This window comes from Pelobates fuscus, chromosome 8 (genome assembly GCF_036172605.1).
Source record: "Pelobates fuscus isolate aPelFus1 chromosome 8, aPelFus1.pri, whole genome shotgun sequence".
Classification (NCBI taxonomy): domain Eukaryota; kingdom Metazoa; phylum Chordata; class Amphibia; order Anura; family Pelobatidae; genus Pelobates; species Pelobates fuscus.
Genome location: NC_086324.1, coordinates 158,188,309 through 158,212,768, shown reverse-complemented (window position 1 = coordinate 158,212,768; position 24,460 = coordinate 158,188,309). Strand labels below are relative to the sequence as shown.

At 46.0% G+C, this 24,460-nt stretch overlaps 1 protein-coding gene across 2 annotated transcripts; it reads right to left on the bottom strand.

Moving 5' to 3' along the window:
- Nucleotides 1-84: 84 nt before the first annotated feature.
- On the bottom strand, nucleotides 85-22,764 carry MLST8 (MTOR associated protein, LST8 homolog). Of its 2 annotated transcripts, none has more exons than XM_063430490.1 (9): nucleotides 22,660-22,764; nucleotides 15,164-15,300; nucleotides 12,685-12,736; nucleotides 12,313-12,475; nucleotides 8,714-8,789; nucleotides 3,916-4,068; nucleotides 3,703-3,827; nucleotides 1,680-1,843; nucleotides 85-801 (listed from the first exon to the last, which is right to left on the bottom strand). In XM_063430490.1, exons 2-9 carry the CDS (start codon nucleotides 15,293-15,295, stop codon nucleotides 683-685), a joined length of 984 nt encoding a protein of 327 aa, XP_063286560.1. In that variant the 5' UTR covers nucleotides 15,296-15,300; nucleotides 22,660-22,764; the 3' UTR covers nucleotides 85-682. The 2 variants fall into 2 exon arrangements, with proteins under 2 accessions (XP_063286560.1, XP_063286561.1); XM_063430491.1 differs by lacking the exon at nucleotides 22,660-22,764 and adding an exon at nucleotides 18,908-18,982.
- Between the last annotated feature and the right edge of the window lie 1,696 nt (nucleotides 22,765-24,460).

Here is a 24,460-nt window from a genome sequence, read left to right as displayed (position 1 = left end):
GTAGGTGGGGAGAGGACGGTTATCCAAATGGAATGGAGAGCATAGATATACAAACAGATTAATCCAAGAACGTTTTTTTCAATGTTTTTTTATTGACTAGCTTTAGACACCGGTTTCAAAAGCTGAGAGATCTTACAAAATCCTCTTGATACTCACACACATATATATTACAGACTGAGCAGCAGTGTGCTGAAGTAGGGCAGAGGAGAGGTAGCGCTACAGCTTTTGGGTAACTACAACTCCCATAATGCTTTGCCAGCCAGAAGGCATGTCAGGGATAGCCAGAAGATTGCTGCCAATATGCTTTGCCAGCAGAGCTGAGGTCTTGTGGAAGCAACAGGTGGCTCTCCACCTGAGACAGATTTCCAATGCCCAGCAGAGGTTGGGTAATGTGTAACAGGAAACGCTCTCCAGCTGTAGAGGAACTCAGTCTCCCATGATGCTTTGCTAGCCGCAGGCAGAGATCTAGCACTGGGCACGGTTTACTCTTTCTGACTTGTTAAGTGATGTTATACAACGTGACAGCATAATGCACAATTTCAGTTCCCAGTGCTTTGATGACATATTGTTCTTATTTACACGAGGACTAGTGTTGGACTGCCGCGGTACACCACTAGTTGAAGGCTTAAACCTTTTCTTCTAGCAGGGTTGTCACGGAAATGTCACGGAACACCCAAGATATTTATCCCAACACACTGTCATTGAAGGCAAGGCACACCACTGCTTTCTGATGTCCACTGTACTCCCGCTTGATCTCGCCGGTTTCAACGCACCACAGCCGTGCCAGATTATCAGAAGAGGCTGGGGATAAAAACCAACAGGTTCATTTAGTGAGCCAGTTTCATGCTTACATTTTCAAAAATTAAACACATTTCACTTTCATGACACCACAGGTAACAAACTTGCAGCACTTGCTATCTGAGGGTTATAGGGGTTGTAATCCGAGAACTAATGCAAGGCTATAGGTAAGCTATCTTCCATCTTATAGCTATTGCCAGTAAGAGGGCTGGGATAAAAAAATAAAAAATATGTACACTGCAAATATCTTTATAATACAGAAAGGCACTCAGTTTGTGAGGTGGGAAAAGTCTTACAAACTTTTTAGTTTACTCTAGACTTGCTCAAAAATTTGCTTTCTCCAAAACTATTAAATTTGCAGGAGTCGATGCATTCAGGTGTGGATTAAAAGGGTTTTTATTTGTACAATGTGTTTAAAAGTATGGCTTACCCCGAGCAATATAACCAATACAGCATACTGTAGTGGTTTAATGCCAGGAGCACCCTGGCACCATTCCATGGCAACGGGGCAAACCAGTTTGCAAAGATTTAACTCTTACCTTGCTCCCGCCGGCCGCACGATCATTCATTGGCTAAGAGAATCAGCTGACCTCTCTCAGCCAATGAATGAACCTCACTGCATATAAGTAAGCACAGCATTGATGTTACCCATTCTGGGCTGGCTAGTGGAGTTACATCTCCAGGAAGCTTATGAACTCAGTATGTTCAGTGTTTCAGACAGAAAGCTGCATATACAGATCCTTGCATTAGGACCACTTAATGATATGGCCATGGTGCATGGTGTAACTATTTCAAGCCAAGATAGACACAGATGGAAATTGTTTCAAAATAAATCCGCAAAAAATATTGAAATATAGGATATGAACTGTGGAGGACTTTACCTGTGACGATGTACTGAGAGTCGCCAGAGAATGCGCAGTCCCACATCCAGCCGCGTGACGTCTCCCCAGGGTTATTGCTTTTGATGCTCAGTTCAGTCATTAGGGAAAAGTTTGACGTTCTCCAGATTTTACAAGTTTGGTCAGCAGAGCACGTGGCAAGCAGGCTAGAATAATGAAACAGAGACGTGTTTGAAGAGAATTTTTACCTGACATGCTTGCTTTTCTGTATTTTGTTCTGAAAATGGTTGTTTTTTATTTTATAAACAATGTTTTATTGAGGTTTAGACAATACAAGAAATAAGTGAGGACATTGAATTTACAGGTTTACTTTGTAAACACATTTTACATCTAGAGAATGCATAAAGGAAAGGTGTGTTTTTTTCTATTCTAATAATGACAGAATATTTTATTAAAATTCCAAAGCGATCAGAAGATATCACAAAGATAATTAGCAACTGCATCACATGTGCAAGCTGATTTTTAGTAAAGCTTCAAGCAGCTTTAACTGGCTATTTCAATATATTTTGTCTCTCTATTGCATGTCACTGGGCATGGGTTAGATCCTGCAGGATCCTAAAAAGATCTTTGTATCATTTTACACACAACTCCTACAGATAAAGCTGCAAGCATTTAAACAAGAAGGCAGCGCCTCTTGCCCAGACACCACCATGCAAGAAGACATGTAACCCTGGCAGATTTCCCACCCCAAACATTCAATAACCCATAAGTGACACTACCACTTTAAGTATTGCAATCGCTCCGTAATGTAGACATCCAACAACAATCTCAACATGTATCATAAACAAAATATATATAACAGAGTGTACACAAGAGAGCAAAATGGAAGAGCAGGAAATAAAGGGAGGAATGGGATAAAAGTTAGAGAGGAGTTTACATATTATTATTATTACATTACTTATACAGCGCCAGCAAATTCCGTAGCGCTGTACAATGGGTGGACTAACAAACACGTAATTGTAACCATATCACCTGCAACGGTAAAATTAAAAGCACGACTTACAAGGCTGAGTGTGTATTTTACCCTAAATCAGCCACAACATTAAAACCACTGACGGGTGAAGTGAATAACATTGATTATATTGTTACAATGTCAACCTGTGAAGGGGTGGGATATATTAGGCAGCAAGAGAACAGTCAGTTCTTGAAGTTCATGTGTTCGAAGCAGGAAAACTGGGCAAACGAAAAGATCTGAGTGACTTTTGCTTTGGCCTCCAAATTCCCCAGATCGTAATCAGATTGGGCACCTGTAGGAGGTGTTGGAACAATAATTCCAATCCATAGAGGCCCCATCTCACAGCTTGCAGGATCTGCTGCTAATGTCTTGGTGCCAGATACCACAGCACATGTTCAGAGGTCTTGTGGAGTTCATGCCTCGATGCATCAGAGCTGTTTTGGCAGAACAAGGTGAACCTACACAGTATTAAAGGACACTATAGGCACCCTGACCACTGAAGTGGTCTGGGTGCAGTGTCCCTATTGCCCTTAGTGCTGCAATGTTAAACAGCAATGTAAGCCTGCCTCCACTGGAGATGCTTCCTTCATCCAAATAAACCTTTGGTCCGGTATCGGACACTGAACGTCCTCACAGGAAAGCATTGATTTACCACTCACTTTGGGACAGATGAGGAGGCAGAGCCGTGACCCAGCGCCGAGGGACATCTGTGCTGGTATAAGGGAAGTACATTTATTCACCGCAGAAGGGGGAGTGGGAGGTGAGGGATTGGGGATACAGAGGGAGCTATAGTGCTATTCCTGGCACTTATAGTACCCATTTAACCAGGTGGTTTTATACTGTTGTGGCTGTTCAGTGTATGTGTATCATAATTCAGCTCCTCTTTCCCCCACTGTGCTTGTTTTCTCTTTTTGAAAGCATCTTCTAAACACAAGACACACGCAGATATTGTGAAAACTTGAATACTAAAAGGAACAAAGGATTAAACAAAAAAAGACCATGTGCTTTTAGAATGCAGTAATATTTTATGTTACATGTGCTTATACTTACGTGGAATCTGGACTAAATTTACACCTCAAAGCACAACGTTTGTGAGCTGGTATTTTGGTTTTCGGGATGAGCTGAGTTATATCCTCTCCGAGTCCGCCTGTCAGGTTCCAAACAAAGCAGGTGCCCTAGAATGAAAGAGATATTTATAAAAAAACAAACAAAAAAAAACACAGCCTCTCACACGCTCTCCTTACTAATATTTTTGATACTCACAGCGCTGTTTACGGCGGCCATATAACTGGCGTCCGGATCGATGTGGACTGCGTTGACAGCGGCTTCGTTCTCCGGAATAATTTGCTCGTTATGGTCAGTTTTTAGGTCCCAGATGTGAATTGCCCCACTTTGGTCGCCAACAATAAGCTCAGCCTGTGGGGAGATTTAATGCCATTAAATTAGGTTTGTGGAATCTGAAAGTCAACTTTTTCACCATCAAATCAATAAAGTGAATGTGTGACATAACATTTCAAAACTGAAACACTACCTTACACGGTACATTAAATATCTACGTTTTTATTTACTTTTTAAAAGAAAATTAAATCTCTGAGTTTAGGTGACCAAACGTCTTTTTTTTTTTTTTAATTCTTTATTTTGGCAGTCAACATGGTATAGACAAAATACATTCGATAAGGCAGATGATTACAGTTAACAATTTGCTAGCATTTGGCAAGTGATCGATGTTGACTGCAATTTTTTATTATTTAAAGTGGTGTGGCTTGCTACCGCCATAATCCTGCCTCGGGTGGTGGTTGTAGTAGGTGTGAGTGTTAAGGTCAGGTATGGCTGTGTGTCGTCAGAGGATGAGACGTGTTGTGGTGTATGTCAAGAGCGGACTGGATGCTGTGAAATTTCAGCTCCCCATATTGGAGTGGGTGTATGTGGTTACTCGCATGGAGCTGGGGGGGGGGGTAGGTGGTCCTTAATGAGCTAGTGTTCCCGGTCTTGGCCCATAGAGGCCTGGGAGGTGGTGTCGATGCGCATGTTTTTTCATTGTCGGTGTCCTGCGTGGTATATAGTATGTTGTCTACGTGGTGTGTGAAACATAAACATACGAGTGTGTCATATAAACGATGGTACACTAGAACAGTGTTAGATATATATAACATATACTTCGTCAGCGAAATATTTGCGTGAGGCTGGCCCTGTGTGGTGCCGTGCCTTGAGAAAAGGAGAAGCAAATTTTCGCATAAGACAAAACATAAGAAAAAATATAAAAGAAAAGGAACTTGTGAATTGCTAGAGTCAGGTAGTTGCCCGGCTGTGTGTGCTCCGGGTTGCCGGGATAAACGGGACAGTGTTAGCCGGGTCCCAAGTTGTCGATGCCGGCGTTGCGGTAGGGTCCAGGCCCAGGGTGGTCAGGGTTGCCGCTATCTCCGATGACTCCGCCACTTTGATCTCCATGTTCTGGTGCTGTATTATCAGTGCTCGTGGTGGGCCCCAGCGATATTTGATGCCTTTTGCTGATAGTATAGATGTGAGTGGTCGTAGTGTTCTCCGCCACTGTAGGGTCGGACGGGAGAGATCTGAGTAGAATGTAATGTCCATTTCTTCGAAGCGGAGCGGTGGTTTCCCACTCACTGCATTCATGATGGCTGCTTTATCTTGGCCATTTTGGAACTTGACCAGTAGGTCACTAGTGGTAACCGCTGCTGCTGCAGGAGGCTTAGGGAGCCGAAACACCCCCTCTAGGATAATGCCCTTCGCTTGTTTGGTAGAGAGCAGGGTTGTGAAGAGTCTGCGCAGGCAGTGTGGTAGTTCTGCCTGTGTAATAGTATCTGAGAGGCCTCTTATTTTCAGGTGTTTCCACCTTCTCTTGTCCTCCATTGCTGCAATCTGGTGGCTCAGAGTGGTGTGAGCTGTAGTGAGGGTGTCTATTTGATTCTGCAGCTCCTGGATGTGGGCTCATGTGTTGTAGTGGTCTGTTCTATTGTGCTTAGGCGCCCATTGAACCCCTTGAGGTCTTCTCTCACCTGTGAGATTTCGGAGGACAGGCTTTGACGGAGGTCCGCCAGGAGGCTGGTAAGTATGCCTGTGGTGAGTGGTTCTGACCCTGTGGCTGCTGACTGGGTAGGCTGGGCAGGCTGGGCAGGCTTCAGAGGTTTCCTGCTTGGCCCCTCTGCAGTGAGGAGGGAGTAGTCCTCTGAGTCGTCAGAGAAATCTTCCAGGTCTGCCGCCATTTCTGTTCTCCCCACGCCTTGCGGCCCTCTCAGGAGTTCGCCGATATCGGCACAGAACCGGGGTCGGTCCGGACGGGGCTTCTTGTTTTTTCTCCCCATCATTTGCACGGCTGTCTGCTGCTTATTGGGGGGCGACCACCCCGTTTTTTCCGCCGTTTTCAGGCTTTTTTCGCTCCCGTTTGTCGGAGCTCAGAAACTGTGCGTCCGAAGCCGTTGGGCGCTAGCTCCGCCCCCTCCAAACGTCTATTTTAAGGGGTGTACAACAGTTTAGATTTTTTTTTTATAAAAAAAAATAAAGAAATAAAAACTTTAAACACCATAACAACTACAGTTTATTGTATTAGTTCCAGCGCAAGGAGTCTTCGGGTGCAGTTCCATCAGTTGGACTAAGCCACTCCCAGAACTTACAGTTAATTCTTCTTTTTGAACTCAGAAAATGGGTTGACATGCTTTAGGTGCTGAGGAGTTATGTTATATATTAAACCTCTAAAAAACAATCTGACAAAATCCAAAGACTCTGTGCAATCACGGCTACAATGAAGTGCTGTGGATGATGCGCCACTCTAATAGAAATGCCAAGTTAGTTGTTTAAATTTCACGCACCCAAGGGTTAAAAATCAAACCGGCACAGAGAACACGTTTTTGCCCGCTCAGGGGTAGGAAGAGAGCAAAGCACACATGCTATACTAGGGAACAATGGAGCTTTGTGTAGGGAGAGTCGCCCCAGTAACAAGGTACCATTGTGATCACAAGTTTATCTGTCACATTAGACCGAATCGCAGGATCATACTTGACATGAACGGAGGAAATGGGAGGCTCAGGAGGTCACAGGGGAACAGAAAGTGCAGAACCAAAGACAAATGTGCCGTTCTCCACAAGAATGAAAATGATTTGTATCCAAGTTGGAATCAACAAGATTGCTTGAAATTCAGAGTTTTTGCTCTTTTTTCTTTTTTTGCTGTAGCTTACTGGAGACACCAAGATGCTTTGTTTAAATGCCAATCTCTTGACAAACCACAAAACACCAGGTGCTGAACTATAACTCCCATGATTCTCCATCAGCAGTAATTTAAACCTGCAGGTTAACGGTCCTTTCCTAGTGCGACATTTAAATGTAATTGTTGAAAAGAGGGTTCCCCCACGATCGGCATGAGCTGTACTTTATAGAAAAGCAAGTTCCATGTATAGCTGAAGCTATAAATATATATAGAATTTGTTTTACAAACATGCTAGCCACAAGCTGCAATGCACTCGGCCATACCTCTTGCTGAGGCATTTCACAGCCCCTTCTCACACTGCTAGGGGCCACACTTGTTATCTGGAGGCCACATGGTTGAGGAGGAATATGCGATCATGCAAGTATATCTTTTAGATTAGTATTTTGCTGGCGAGACTTGCAGAATAGACTGACTCTATACCTACCGCAGATTGAACTTGTCATACACATGCTTTGTAAATGACAGATCACTTTAAAAGGGGCCTGCTATTGAAATAAAATTAAAGGGAAACTATAGGCTAGGAATACAAATCCTCTGCGCTGGATCAGGCTCCTACTTGGCTCTTCCAGGGAGCGCCACAAGCACATTAGGACAGCCCCATAGTAAAGCATGGTATACTTTTCCATCGAGTTTTGGGTGATGCTGGATGTCCTCATACATAGCGTGAGGACGTCCAGCATCAGTTAGGCAGCCAGAGTGTCACCTACCCACCCAGAAGTCCCTCTAGTGCCTTTCTGGAAGATGGCCACTAGTGGTAGAATTAACCCTTGATAGCAATTATTGCAGTTTCTCAATAACTGCAATAATTGCTATTGCAGGTTAAGGGGACTCAGACTACCCAGACTACTTCTATCAGCTGAAGTGGTCTGGGTGCCTATAGTGCCCTTTTAACCCTTTAAGGACCAAACTTCTGGAATAAAAGGGAATCATGACATGTCACACGTCATGTGTCCTTAAAGGGTTACAGGAAGATTCCTACCCTGTAACAACTGCAGCTCATTGAAGTTATTAGGGGGGCAGGAGTGTCACACCACTTTGCAACAGTTTAATTCCAAAGTTGGAATTCCTGCTTCCTTCCTCTCTGCCTCCACAGTATGAGGAAGGTTTAGCTGGGTGGTCCGTGATAGGCCATGCACTGAGAAAATAGTCTTTTGTGGATGCCATATAACAAATATATGGAAAGATTATGAAAAAAAAACACAAAAAAAACAAAAAAACAGTAAAACTTTTTTTTGACTCAACACATTAAAAAACATCAACACTCCACTACCCAATTTTTTTTTTTAAATCACTGTTTAGTAGATATACCCAAAATGAAAATAAGCATGCTTTTGATTATGTATTTTTCCATTGAGTTATATCTAATAACATCTTGCAAAGGCTGCAGTTCTCATGTCTGCTGCCTTTGCAATCCCTCTCCTTCTAACCCCGCCCAGACTTTCTGTGGCTGTCCAATCACAGACTTCCAAATGCAGCTCAATAAGAAGTTTTTGCAAGGCAGGTGCTCCGGAGTGTAGCTCCACCGAGCTAACCAAACCAGGAAGTAACAGGAACAGTTCTCTGCTTGAACACCAAAAGGAGTGTAACAAGGTTAATTTAGAAAAGTGCCAATTTATATTGAAATCTACACTTTTTGTAAAAAAAAAAAAAAAAAAAGAGGACATATTCTGCACACACATACAGCACTTCAGTAAGCTAAAGTGCTTTAGGGGTCCAGATAGTCCCTTTAAGTAGCCAGTTTGTACTGAACTACTACGTGAGACACATCTTGAGGTGCAGACAATTTTAAAAATAATAACTGGAGGAGCTGTGGGGGGACGCATCTTGTCCATAGAATACCTGGTTGGGATGTAAGAAGACACAGTTGATTGGAGCGTTCACCTGGAATATTCGCTGGCACTGGAGATTACGAGACCTGCAAACAGAGAAACAGTGCGTTTTCAAAAACAAATTAAACAAAAACTCACTAAATTAGTCCTTCTTGGGGAGAACAAAAGAAATCTTGCTTTTAATTAATAACTCCATTAAGATCTCTTAAACTTGAATTACTGGTTGTTATTGAAGACTAATATCAGAAAGAGGTTTTCTGGAAAACTGCACTGAGCTCACAATGCACATATGCAAACTACATACTTTCTTATAAACAGATTTGAGAGTTTACGTGGCCTGGTCACCTCAAAAGCACAGAGATATAATATTTAATGCAGACTGATTCCAAAAATATCAACTCAATCACATAGAACAGCTATTCAGGGAATACCGAGCATTCACCTACACTTTTCTCATACAAACTGGGTTTTTTTCCTAAAGGGGATGAGACCGATACAATCAACAAACAGATTACTATTTAGAGAATAAAAAAGGCTTTGTCAGGGACAGAGAGAATTTCTACTTGAAGAACACTAGGTTGAAACGTTGGGGTGGAATTCTTCCTGGTTATCAATTGAAGATAACACTCATTAGATCAGTTCTGAACCGCAAATTGTGCTTTTTCACCCTTTTTTCTTGTGGGTTCTTGTTTTGTGTTTGGTTTTTGGTGTGTACAATGTGTCCTTCCTTCTTATGTGTGTGCTATTTTCACAGATAATATTCTCTGTACATGTTTAGACGCACTGTAAAAATAGTTTTGCATATACTATTTTATATTATATTTAATAAAGGTGTAATTTCTATATACAAGTGGTGTGCATTTGGTTCTATGCATTTGTATCCTGAATTTATAGATGACATGCAGTCAATTAAGAGGAAGTCGGGTACATGTGAAATATTCTAAGGATGGTGTGCTCAGAGTAAGAGTAAGCTAGTCTTTATGGCTGCGTGTGGTGGCTGGCCTTGTCCAGCACACTCAGAGAGAATATTGGAATGATAAAAGAAAAAAGTCACCCGATCTACCTAAACATGAACATGACTAGATGCTCTGCAACAGGTATTTATAAAAACAGAAATCGCCTGCTATGATTGAGTCCCATAGTATGTTCCAAAAAGCTTGTGATCCGTTTGCTGCTTATTCTTGACATGATCCCAGCTGGCATTGAACACATGCAATCTGTTAGTGTTCTCCTTACACAGTCCCAGTTTATCTAAAGAGCTTGCAATCTAATTTTTTGTCTTGACACATCCACAGAATTTGCTCTAGACAGCTTTCGATAAGTTGAGCTTTAAACCAGTCTGACGGCGGAGCTAACCACCGAGCTGATCAGACGCCATTGCAGACAGCTCCGGCCTAAATCCTATTTATCTCGTCTAAATCTGGAGAATCGCCATAAAGCCCATCATCCCCGACCTACACCCCGACTTGGGAAGCCGAGCTGCATCGATAGATGCCCTTCTTTGTAAAAAAGACGCAGCTGAAACGGCAACGAAAAACCGCGGCCTACTCGGCGCAGCCACTGCCCGACCTGACGGCGCTCCTCGGCGGAGTATACCAAGGCCTTGCACCCACCTTGTATCCGGAACCCCATCCCAGCCTGGGGGATCACATGCCAGCCATGGGACGCCGTTCCCAGAAAGCCAACACCCAGACAGAAGGGAGAGACATAGGGGCAATGCTACAACGGCCCGCTAGGCCCAAACCGGCCACAGGAGAAACCCAGACAGCAACTGCACAACAGGACCATGCTGAGCAGTCAGGGAGCGCCGATTTCGGCACCATACCACCAGCTCCCCCAGAGGGATCGCCACCAGCGACCAAACATGACCTGCAGATACTCCTGCATGATTTTCACAAACTGCTGGCGAAGGAGCTTGCAGGACTCAGAGCTGACCTACAGGCCACAAATGACCGGGTGCGCGCCACAGAGGCTGACATGACAGAAGTCACAACAAATTTAACAAACACACAGGCCTCGGTGCAACAGCTCCAAAAGTCCCATCATAACCTGACCCTACACCTGAATGCCCTCGAGAACAGCCACAGACGCAATAATATCAAAATCCGTGGCATCCCATCAAGTGTCACGTCAGACGAGCTGCCACACTATATAAGAAGGCTGCTGGCAACAATACTACCTCCAGCGATGGCAAGGAAAATAGTGACCGATGGAATATATCGGGTCGCAGGCCCCCCAAGGGCTCCCTCGCAAACAGCACGGGACGTCATCCTCCGCTGTATGTCCTCACAAGACAAGGGACAGATCATGGCTGCACTAAGGGACAAGACCCCGCTATCATTTGAGAATTCTAACCTCACCTTCTACCAGGATCTAACGAGGGCAACCCTTCAATGGCGCCGATCACTCCACCCAGTGACCCAACAGCTGCGAGCAGCCAACATGAGCTACAGGTGGGCAGCACCAGGATCGCTACTGGCCACACATAATGGGACTACCCATACGCTTACCTCTCTTGCAGAAGCCCAGACTTTTCTTGAAACGCTGGGACTGAAAGCGGCAGACGCACAAACCTTAGAGGGCACCTGGGACCCAGATAACAGCGGCCCCTCCATGTCACGCCCCGACCTGACACACCAACAGCCGATATGAAGGTAACCGAGAAAAACAATCCGTAGGACACTGCATAGAGACTATGGACAACCGGGTCCTTCGGACACTAACGAACTGAATGTTTATTTACCTGTTTAAATGCTACTCAGCATAGCGCAGCTCAAGTTAGAGAGCGAGTGTTGAAGACTTATACCCATGTTTAAGCAAAGATTGTTATACCCCAGTTTCCCTGCTCCCAAGTTGCACAGCTTACCGCAGCTCAATTCCTGGCACGATCGATAGGGTCTCTTACTTACCCCTGCCTGACACACGGGGACCCCCCCCATTGGCCCCGAATCCACCACAGACACCTACCGACAAGCCAGCACATACACTCCCAATAGACGAGATGACACCCCCCCCCCCCCCCGCTAGGGGTACCACTCAGTCCACACAGTACACACCTATCACTGAACACCACACTGAGATAGAAAGGCACCCGGAGGGATGGCAAACACATGCACGATCAATAAGATATCAAAGTACAGATCGGTAACACCCCGTACCGGAATTAAGCACAGTCATAGGACCTACACGGTACTGTTGGAGGCAAGCATGGTTCTGAGACATTAATGACACCTACCCATAAACAAGCACCTTCTTTATGCACATAGCCACAGAACCACAATCACAACCTCAATCCCAAGCAGGATATAACTCATGAGTAACGACATGCCTTGCAAACTTTAGGAAGATCTCAGTTAACCTCGGCCATGTCCTATCAAATGCAAAAACTCACAAAAATGTGCTGTATAATCGTTGATAACTCTATGTCACAAAACTGTATACCTGTCTATAGCCTATTTCTGCTGTTGTGGCAGGATAGGTACCTATGTACCATTTCTGCACGACAAAATAAAGAATTTAAAAAAAAAAAAAAACAGTCTGACAGTCTATTAAGTTACAATATTTAAGGTGCTAGCAATTCTATTAATGTAATTTTTTGGTGTAGGTTACCTCAAATCCCAGATTCTAGCCATGCAGTCTTCTCCTCCGGTGTACATCCAACGTCCATCTTCATGAAACCCAACGGAGGTGATGTTTTTGCTCACTCCATCGTAATTAATCACAGGGTTTGGGTTGTTGGAGTTCAGATCATACATGCGGATATGCTGATATCCTGCGGGCAAACAGAAGGGAGTGAAATGCGTTTTCTGGCAGTACTGCCTATCTGTGCGCTCGTTCTAACACTCATTATGAAAACGCAAACAATGATTACACTTGTAAAGACATGATACATAAGTCATGCAGACATGGTCAAAAGCCTTTGTTGTTGCAAAACAAGTGCAAGCTAAAAATAAAAAAAAATAAAAACCATCACATGCTTACCTGCTGCTGCAATCAGGCACCGATCAGGGGTAACTTCAAGGGCATTCACTTGCTAAAGGTTTTAGTTAAGGCTAAAAGTGGATGTGAAGATAGTAATTACATTTACTTCTTTGCAGTAGCACATATGGCCACTAGAGGGACCCAGTCAACACTTGTATCAATGGCCCTTTCCTTTATGAGAACACTTCTAAGTTTTCTATACAATGTCTTTAAATGGGAAAGGCAATTTATACATTGCACTCATAGATCAGCATAGGTAGCAATACATTTCTTATTATGACTTCCAGCTTTGCTCACATAAATATTCTGTGAAAATATGAGCATGTTTTATGGTAAGTTGGGCTATATGAAATGGGATGTGAGAAAGCACCCAGAGTGGTGCAAAACGTGTCCGTCCAGGGGTTCTCTAATCTTTCTTTAGTGGTCTCTCCCCTGTACAGCTGCTGCCGGTGGTCCCATGCTCAGGTTTTGGACTTTTTATACATTGTGCATGAACAACCTTTTTTTCATTTTTCACATGCTTGGACCAATACGGCATACACAAGGTCTGCTGTTCTAGTTTCTTGCCATATGGATTTTCTTTTTTGACTTCAATAAATGTGCATTCTTTTTCTACGATTTTATCCTGATGTATTTTTGGGGATTCCCTATGAGTGCGGATCAACACACTTGTTCTGTGTGAAATATCATTTGATTAAGAGAGTAACCCGGTTATTGCACCTATTGAACTGCTATAAGTACGGTATTATGAAAACCAGTATATCCATGCTTCTTTCGTGAGTGAGGGATTTTATTCACTTACTTTTCTGCTTCTTTACTATATGAAATGGGCTGTGTCTTGGCACAGCCAGGGCATTCCATGTAAATTAATCTAACCCCCACAGTGAATGACACACACTTAAACAGCATTTATTTTGCAGAAGTCCACCCTACATAAGAGGCTAAATATGTGAGGATTTCAGAAAAGGTACAGTTCTGCTTAGATCCAACACCCAAAGGGACATTTTATCGGCAGTACAGCATCACAGGAAATGCAGATCAGATAAAACCATGGTGTCACAGTTAGCCGTCACAGGGCTCCAATGTGAAAACACATATTGGACAAAATATACGGTATATTGAGGTACATGCTCAATTCTAATTACATTAAAATGGGATTTGAAGGAAGTACCCTAACCATGAGGTGACACCCAGAGGTGCTGTCTCCTCCGCAGGTAGGTACTTGCAGTCTGTTAACAGCAGCTAAGCTTGGTTAGCCGGGGATGGATAATGTAGAAGTGCAGCAGTCATTCTATAGTGCATAGAGTGTTGCTTTAAGCTTAGGCCTGAAAAAATAACAATTCTGTTAACTTCTGTTAAATATTGAAAGAAAAAAAGAGCTCAAAAACAAGTATTTACTTTAAACAGTATATTCAATAAAAAAAAAATGAAGGGGCTTTTAAGGGACACTCTAAGTATTAAAACCCAGTTAGCTTTAAGGGACACTATAGTCACCAAAACAACTTTAGCTTAATGAAGCAGTTTTGGTGTATAGATCATGCCCCTGCAGTCCCACTGCTCAATTCTCTGCCATTTAGGAGTTAAATCACTTTGTTTATGAACCCAAGTCACACCTCCACAGCCTTCATAAACACTTCCTGTAAAGAGTCATCTAATGTCTATCCTTCCTTTATTGCAAGTTCTGTTTCATTTAGATGTTCTTATCCCGTGCTATGTTAATAGCTTGCTAGATCCTGTGAGTAAAGTTAAATTTACAGAGCAAGGGATAAAATTGTTTAAGGTCATTTACCTCTGAAAGTAAAACCAGTTTTTTTTTTCATGCAGGCTGTGTCAATCAGAGCCAGGGGAGGTGTGACAAGGGCTGCATAAACAGAAACAAAGTGATTTAACTCCTAAATGGCAGTGAATTGAGCAGTGAAACCCGAGAGGCATGATCTATACACTAAAACTGCATTAAGCTAAAGTTGTTTAGACGACTATAGTGTTCCTTTAATGAAACAGGTTTGGTGTATAGATTTTGCCCCCGCAATCTCACTGCTCAATTCTATTCTGCCTGTATCTTTATGTAGCTTTCATATATAATTAGAGTATATTCGCCAAACTATTTAAGTTGGTGTCAACAAGAAGCATTTAATTGGACACTGCCCAGCACAAATAAGGGAGCTTGTGCTGAAAGATTTTAGGCAGTTAGTCCGAAAAACTAACAAATGCATATTTTCTTCCAATTGCATTACAAAATATGTATTTTGTAACCATGAAATTACCTTTAATTAAATTATATCATTTTATAGAAAAACCTTTTTGAACACTAGTCCTGAATGAGTTTCATTTTCAGCACATTATCAGCTTTTTATGATTCACAAAACTGCAGGGCTCTGACCCTTAGCAATTATGCTTGCCGTGTTATGAAAACTGATCGTGTCTAATATTCCCCCAAACAGAGAGTATACACTCGGTATGGAGTGCAAGGAAAGGATACAGAGTCTTGGTGCTGCACTGTGCGAGTACAGATACCACTATGGGCTTGCCAGAAGCGTACGGTGTGGTCGTAACCGGCTGTAGCGAGAATGACAGGATCACTGCCAACTGTGCTTTGCGAGGAGCTCATCATGGTGCCTTTAGGGAGGAAAGAAAGGGACATTAGATACAGTGAAATTGTAGCAATATGGAACGGAGCGTGGGACTAAACCTGATGTCAAGCAAATGGTTGATAATTGGCAGAGTAACAAGCCTAACCCAAAAATAATCAATACAGATACAAAGAGCAGAGTAAAGCCCTAAATTGTGCAAAACTACAAAAGAAATGCCAAACTTAAAAATGTCACTAAAAATGAAAATATATATAAAAAAAAAAAAAAAAAAGAAAATATAGTGATCTGTGGAATGTGAGAAAAACACCAACTATTTTCATGAACCGGGGAATTTGTTTCCCTAAAGCAGTGAGAGAATGCAGAGTGTGGCACAGGAAGGGGGGTTAAGAAGCCTTCAAAGTAGAGTGTTTTTGTTTTCCTTCATATCAAAGTTTTAAAGGGACACTCCAGACTCCCAAAGCACTTTAGCTTGCTAAACTGCCATTGGAGTGAAGAGTGTTCTTTTTTTATTTTACAGAAAAGTGCAGATCTCTCGTTTTATAAGTTAACCTCGTTACACACCCTCTTTGCTCATATGATAACCAGTTCTGCTACTTTTTGATTGTTCAGGTCAGTGGAGCTAAACTCAAGAGGCAGCAATTGCCCAGAGCTCCTGCCTTGCAAAGACTTGTCATTGAGCTGCATTGGGAAGTCTGTGCTGGGTTAGAAGGGGAGGGCTTGTAAAGGCAGCAGATACGATGAACCAAAGCTTTTGCATGCTCGTTTAGATATGCCCAAATGAAATAAATTGCAGAATTAAATGCTGCATGTTTTCACTGGAGGTGTATGAACTAAACAGTGTTTATGCAGTGTAGAGTCCCTTTAATTGGGCACCAAATACCATAACAGCTCACTGTATGTGTAATGTATAAAGGCTGAATAATGATGAGTCTTTAGAGAGATATGGTAGCAAATCTTTTACCGAATGCAGTGGCACCAGTGTCTCGGAGCCAGAATGTGCCGTTTTAGTCAAACCACTCCAAAAAAAAATGGTTTTGGTATATATTATTGGTATAATGGTTTTGGTTTCTAGACCACAGACGTCCATGGTCCAGCCTGGAAGCATTAAGATAAGTACAGAATTTATTGCCAGATCCGTCCTCATTAAAGATACACCTCTGTTCAGTCTTGGGAGCCACCAAATTCCCAAAGTTGCTTAGAAAAAATTGGTTATTATAGTTACATAGGCTAGTTTTTGCTGTTCAACCCAAGGAAGGCAAAAAAAAACAAAAATAAAACAGTTTGGATCAAGAAGCTGTTACCCCACTAATTAAAAATTATATCCCAGAGTATTATGTTTCGCAAGAATCCTACATAATACCCACGTTTTGAATGTTTTATACACTTACTGTGGTGTACATACACTACATACACACCATGATACCCTTATTCACAGCAAACAAGGTTTCTTGATCCTGAGAATGCCTAGTATACGTTTCTACACAGCACATTGAGTTTTATGGATGTAGAGCTCTATGATGTAAGGGGCACCCATGATAGTAATCTGGCCTGGGTTAGGAAATTAGGTAACATTGTGTGAGGTATGTCCTGGGACATATGGTGGTTAGAAGCACTGGTAGGTGGAAGAAAGACCAAGCTCTGTATTAAGGGTCCTCAAACTACGGACCAAATCTCCCCCAGGGTCCTGAACCCGGCCCGAGCATTTAGGGCCACCAGATGGGCCCTATATCTTCAGGGGCCCGGTCAGCGCTGCGGCCGTGCAATAGCGTGACTGAGCCCCTTTAAAAATGGCAGCCGTAAGTAGTGCTGGGAGGAAGTGACGACTGGTCCCTTCCTCCCAGCTCCCTCCGCGCGGGAAGGAAGAGAGACAGGCCGCGAGGATGGAAGAGCCACCCTCCTGCAAAAAAAAAAAAAGGAAAAATTAGCTGTGTGTGTGTGTGTGTGTATGTCAGTATCTGTATGTATGTATTTCAGTATGTATGTGTCTGTATGAATGCAGTATGTATGCCAGTGTGTGTATGTATTTCAGTATGTATGTCTGTCAGTATGTGTGTGTGTGTGTGTGTGTGTGTGTATGTATGTCTGTGAGTCAGAATGCATGTCTGTGTGTGTGTGTATGTATATATAAAGTAATAAAATGTGAGCAGGATATTTATTTGCTGCAGAGGGATTTGGATAGATTGGGGGCCTGGGCACTAAAATGACAGATGGAATTTAAAGTAGAGAAATGCAAAGTTATGCACGTCGGGGTCATGAATGCACAAGCAACTTACACCCTAAATGGTAGTGAATTAGGGATAACCACACACGAGAAGGATTTGTGAATTGTTATAGACAACAAATTAGGCAGCAATATGCAATGTCAATCTGCCGTTGCTAAGGCCAGTCAAGGTTTTGTCATGTATAAATAGGGGCATAAATTCTCGGGATGAAAATATAATTTTGCCTCTTTATAAATCGCTGGTAAGACCACACCTTGAATATGCTGTGCAATTTTGGGCACCAGTTCTAAAGAAGGATATCATGGCACTAGAAAAAGTGCAGAGACGAGCTACAAAACTGATAAAAGGAATGGAGCATTTTACTTACGAAGCAAGGTTAAAATGTTTTAATCTCTTTAGTTTGGCACCTCAGAGGGGATATGATAACAGTATACAAATATATTCGGGACCAGTACAAACCATTATCTGGAAATCTATTCATAAACAGGGCTATACAAAGGACACAAGGTCACACATTTAGGCTGGAAGAAAGGAGATTTCATCTAAGACAAAAGTTTTTTTTACAGTAAGAGCAATAAGGATATGGAATTCTCTGCCTGAAGAGGTGGTTTTGGCAGAGTCCATACAGATGTTTAAACTGCAATTGGATAAATACTTGCAAAAACATAACATACAGGGATATAATTTCTAATTAGTGGGGTAATAGCTGCTTGATCCAAGGAGACATCTGACTGCTATTTTGGGATCAAGAAGGAATTTTTTCCTAGTTTTTTGCAAAACTGTTTCAGACTAGGTTTTGTGCCTTCTTTTGGATCAACAGCAAAAACATATGTGAGGAAGGTTAAACTTGATGGACGCAAGTCTCTTTTCAACTATATAACCATGTCAGTATGTGTATGTCTGTGTGTGTATGTATGTATATGTCTGTCAGTATGTATGTCCTTATGCGTGTTTGTGTCTGTATGTATGTTAGTATGTGTCTGTGTATGTCTATGTGTCTGTTTCAGTATGTATAGGAATTAGTTCCATTTTTTTTCAAACTATAGTCCGGCCCCCAACAGTGTCTGAGGGACAGTGAACTGGCCCCCTGTTTAAAAAGTTTGAGGACCCCTGCTCTATATTTATGACCTCTTGTACGTTAAATTACAAAATTACATAACCAAGTTGATTACAAAATGTACAACAGATGTTGATTCTCTCTCTATATAACAAACTGGGATATTGAGAGAAATAACACCACCAGGAGCCAACTCAGAGCTACAACACATGCAGCACCCCCCTAGCAAAGCCTAGATAGAGAGATAGACAGACAGATAGATAGATGTGATTGCCCAAGTGGATAAGAGTTTTGTGGTCCTGGAAAAGATGTTGTGTTGAATGTAAATAATTGTAGTAAGTATTAAACATGACCTAGAGATGTGGGTAGTGGTGGTGATCACTCAGGCACCAGGGCTGGATGGAGTGCTGGTGACTGCTAAAGTTCTGGAGATAAAGGTAGTGGGGATCACTGGGATCCTGGGGATAAGCGTAGAGGAGGGGGTGGGGGGTTATTATGAGGTGAGGTCTTGGGGTGTAAAGTAGGTGGAGTCCTGGGAAGGAGAGTGGAGGATCCGGACTATAAGCTGGGGTCCTGGGGAGGAGATTGGTGGATCCTGGGATAGGGGTAGTAGAGATTTCTGGGTTCCTGACTATGAGGTGGGGTCCTGGGGTGCAGAATGGTGAATTGTGGGTTATGGGGTGCAGAATGGTGAATTGTGGGTGATGGGGTGCAGAGCAGTGCATTGTGGGGGATGGGGTGCAGAGCGGTGCATTGTGGGGGATGGGGTGCAAAGCGGTGCATTGTGGGGGATGGGGTGGATTGTGGGGGATGGGGTGCAGCGCAGTGCATTGTGGGGGAATGGGGTGCAGAGCGGTGCATTGTGGGGGATGGGGTGCAGAGCGGTGCATTGTGGGGGATGGGGTGTATTGTGGGTGACGGGGTGCAGAGTGGTGTATTGTGGGTGATGGGGTGCAGAGCGGTGCATTGTGAGGGATGTGGTGGATTGTGGGTGATGGGGTGCAGAGCTGTGCATTACGGGGGATGGGGTGCAGAGCAGTGCATTGTGGGTGATGGGGCGCAGAGCGGTGCATTGTAGGGGATGTGGTGTATTGTGGGTGATGGGGTGCAGAGCAGTGCATTGTGGGGGATGTGGTGTATTGTGGGTGATGGGGTGCAGAGCAGTGCATTGTGGGGGATGGGGTGCAGAGCAGTGCATTGTGGGGGATGTGGGGGATTGTGGGTGATGGGGTGCAGAGCAGTGCATTGTGGGGGATATGGGAGATTGTGGGTGATGGGGTGCAGAGCACACTGACAATGCCTCCTTGTGGGGGCTGTGGGGGATTGTGGGTGATGGGGTGCAGAGCAGTGCATTGTGGGGGATTGTGGGTGATGGGGTGCAGAGCAGTGCATTGTGGGGGATGTGGGGGATTGTGGGTGATGGGGTGCAGAGCACACTGACAATGCCTCCTTGTGGAGGATGTGGTGGTGTGTGGGTGATGGGGTGCAAAACGGTGCATTGTGGGTTATGGGGTGCAGAGCGGTGCATTGTGGGGGATGTGGTGTATTATGTGTGATGGGGTGCAGAGCAGTGCATTGTGGGGGATGTGATGGATTGTGGGAGATAGGGTGTAGACAGGTGCATTGTGGGGGATTGTGGGTGATGGGGTGCAGAGCAGTGCATTGTGGGTGATGGGGTGCAGAGCAGTGCATTGTCTGGGATTGTGGGTGATGGGGTGCTGAGCGGTGCATTGTGGGGGATTGTGGGTGATGGGGTGCAGAGCGGTGCATTGTGGGGGATGTGGTGGATTGTGGGAGATGGGGTGCAGGCAATTGGTAGTTGCGGGGGGGATGCAGGCAGGTGGTAGTTGCAGAGATGCAGGCAGGTGGTAGTTGCAGAGATGCAGGCAGGTGGTAGTTGCAGAGATGCAGGCAGGTGGCAGTTGCAGAGATGCAGGCAGGTGGCAGTTGCAGAGATGCAGGCAGGTGGCAGTTGCAGAGATGCAGGCAGGTGGCAGTTGCAGAGATGCAGGCAGGTGGCAGTTGCAGAGATGCAGGCAGTGGGGGGATGCAGGCAGTTGGGGGGATGCAGGCAGTTGGGGGGATGCAGGCAGTTGGGGGGATGCAGGCAGTTGGGGGGATGCAGGCAGTTGGTGGTTGGGGGATGCAGGCAGATGGTAGTTGCGGAGATGCAGGCAGTTGGGGAGATGAAGGCAGTTGGTGGATGCAGGCAGTTGCGGGGATGCAGGCAGTTGCGGGGATGCAGGCAGGTGCTAGTTGCGGGGACGCAGGCAGGTGCTAGTTGCGGGGACGCAGGCAGGTGCTAGTTGCGGGGACGCAGGCAGGTGCTAGTTGCGGGGACGCAGGCAGGTGCTAGTTGCGGGGACGCAGGCAGGTGCTAGTTGCGGGGACGCAGGCAGGTGCTAGTTGCGGGGACGCAGGCAGGTGCTAGTTGCGGGGACGCAGGCAGGTGCTAGTTGCGGGGACGCAGGCAGGTGCTAGTTGCGGGGACGCAGGCAGGTGCTAGTTGCGGGGACGCAGGCAGGTGCTAGTTGCGGGGACGCAGGCAGGTGCTAGTTGCGGGGACGCAGGCAGGTGCTAGTTGCGGGGACGCAGGCAGGTGCTAGTTGCGGGGACGCAGGCAGGTGCTAGTTGCGGGGACGCAGGCAGGTGCTAGTTGCGGGGACGCAGGCAGGTGCTAGTTGCGGGGACGCAGGCAGGTGCTAGTTGCGGGGACGCAGGCAGTTGGTAGTTGCGGGGACGCAGGCAGTTGGTAGTTGCGGGGACGCAGGCAGTTGGTAGTTGCGGGGACGCAGGCAGTTGGTAGTTGCGGGGACGCAGGCAGTTGGTAGTTGCGGGGACGCAGGCAGTTGGTAGTTGCGGGGACGCAGGCAGTTGGTAGTTGCGGGGACGCAGGCAGTTGGTAGTTGCGGGGACGCAGGCAGTTGGTAGTTGCGGGGACGCAGGCAGTTGGTAGTTGCGGGGACGCAGGCAGTTGGTAGTTGCGGGGACGCAGGCAGGTGGTAGTTGCGGGGACGCTGGCAGGTGGTAGTTGCGGGGACGCTGGCAGGTGGTAGTTGCGGGGACGCTGGCAGGTGGTAGTTGCGGGGACGCTGGCAGGTGGTAGTTGCGGGGACGCTGGCAGGTGGTAGTTGCGGGGACGCTGGCAGGTGGTAGTTGCGGGGACGCTGGCAGGTGGTAGTTGCGGGGACGCTGGCAGGTGGTAGTTGCGGGGACGCAGGCAGTTGGTAGTTGCGGGGACGCTGGCAGTTGGTAGTTGCGGGGACGCTGGCAGGTGGTAGTTGCGGGGACGCTGGCAGGTGGTAGTTGCGGGGACGCAGGTGGTAGTTGCGGGGACGCAGGTGGTAGTTGCGGGGACGCAGGTGGTAGTTGCGGGGACGCAGGTGGTAGTTGCGGGGATGCAGGCGGGTGGTAGTTGCGGGGATGCAGGCGGGTGGTAGTTGCGGGGATGCAGGCGGGTGGTAGTTGCGGGGATGCAGGCGGGTGGTAGTTGCGGGGATGCAGGCGGGTGGTAGTTGCGGGGATGCAGGCGGGTGGTAGTTGCGGGGATGCAGGCGGGTGGTAGTTGCGGGGATGCTGGCGGGTGGTAGTTGCGGGGATGCTGGCGGGTGGTAGTTGCGGGGATGCTGGCGGGTGGTAGTTGCGGGGATGCTGGCGGGTGGTAGTTGCGGGGATGCTGGCGGGTGGTAGTTGCGGGGATGCTGGCGGGTGGTAGTTGCGGGGATGCTGGCAGGTGGTAGTTGCGGGGATGCTGGCGGGTGGTAGTTGCGGGGATGCTGGCAGGTGGTAGTTGCGGGGATGCAGTTGGTAGTTGCGGGGATGCTGGCAGGTGGTAGTTGCGGGGATGCTGGCAGGTGGTAGTTGCGGGGATGCAGTTGGTAGTTGCGGGGATGCTGGCAGGTGGTAGTTGCGGGGATGCTGGCAGGTGGTAGTTGCGGGGATGCTGGCGGGTGGTAGTTGCGGGGATGCTGGCGGGTGGTAGTTGCGGGGATGCTGGCGGGTGGTAGTTGCGGGGATGCTGGCGGGTGGTAGTTGCGGGGATGTCCCGGTCCCGCGGGCTGCCCACTGGATGATAAATAGTTGTATCTCGGGTTACCGAGCTTACCTTCTAACTATCCTCCGCTCCCGGCCACTTCCTAATACGTCACTGGCCATTCATAATGACGTCACGGGAGGGAGACGGAGGCTCCGGGATCTGAAAGAGAGCCGCGACAAAACCTCACATGGGCGGAGCTTGGAGAGGGGCGGGGTAACTACTGACAACACACTGACACTGCACCCTGACAACACAACACACTGACACTGCCTTCTACTGACAAGACACTGACACTGCACCCTGACAACACACTGACACTGCACCCTGACAACACAACACACTGACACTGCCACCTATCAACAACACACTGACATTGCAGGCTGACAACACAACACACTGACACTGCCCACTAGCAACAATACACTGACATTGCACCCTGACAATTTATTATTATTATTATTATTATTATTATTATTGCAATTTATATAGCGCCAACAGATTCCGTAGCGCTTTACAATATTATGAGAAGGGATTTAACATGGGACAACACAACACACTGACACCTAGCTACAACACACTGACACTGCACCCTGACAACACAACACACTGACACTACCTCCTACTGACAACACACTGACACTGGACCCTGACAACACAACACACTGACACTGCCTGCTAATGACAACACACTGACATTGCACCCTGACAACACAACACACTGACACTGCCTCCTACTGACACTGCACCCTGACAACACAACACACTGACATTGCACACACTGACACTACAACACACTGACACTGCGCCCTGACAACACACTGACACTGCCTCCTACTGACAACACAACACACTGACACTGCCTCCTACTGACAACACACTGACACTGCCTCCTACTGACAACACAACACACTGACACTGCCTCCTACTGACAACACACTGACACTGCCTCCTACTGACAACACACTGACACTGCACCCTGACAACACAACACATTGACACTGTCTCCTACTGACAAGACAATGCACCCTGACAACACACTGACACTGCCTCCTACTGACAACACACTGACACTGCACCCTGACAACACAACACACTGACACTGCCTTCTACTGACAAGACACTGACACTGCACCCTGACAACACACTGACACTGCACCCTGACAACACAACACACTGACACTGCCACCTAGCAACAACACACTGACATTGCAGGCTGACAACACAACACACTGACACTGCCCACTAGCAATAATACACTGACATTGCACCCTGACAACACAACACACTGACACTGCCTCCTACTGACAACACACTGACACTGCACCTTGATAACACAACACACTGACACTGCCACCTATCAACAATACACTGACATTGCACCCTGACAACACAACACACTGACACCTAGCTACAACACACTGACACTCCACCCTGACAACACAACACACTGACACTTCCTCCTACTGACAACACACTGACACTGCACCCTGACAACACAACACACTGACACTGCCACCTATCAACAATACACTGACATTGCACCCTGACAACACAACACACTGCCACCTAGCAACAACACACTGACACTGCACCCTGACAACACAACACACTGACACCTAGCTACAACACACTGACACTGCACCCTGACAACACAACACACTGACACTGACACCTAGCAACAACACATGGACACAGCACCCTGACAACACAACACACTGACACTGACACCTAGCAACAACACATGGACACAGCACCCTGACAACACACTGACACTGACACCTAGCTACAACACACTGACACTCCACCCTGACAACACAACACACTGACACTTCCTCCTACTGACAACACACTGACACTGCACCCTGACAAC

Coding starts and splice junctions, on each gene's coding strand:
- MLST8 (XM_063430490.1), bottom strand. CDS start 15,295: ATGATGAGCTCCTCGCAAAGCACAGTTGGCAGTGATCCTGTCATTCTC. Junction 12,476..12,684: donor GTGCCTGATTGCAGCAGCAG/GTAAGCATGTGA, acceptor GTTTGCCCGCAG/GATATCAGCATATCCGCATG. Junction 4,069..8,713: donor TCTTCTTACATCCCAACCAG/GTATTCTATGGA, acceptor ATCTCCCCACAG/GCTGAGCTTATTGTTGGCGA.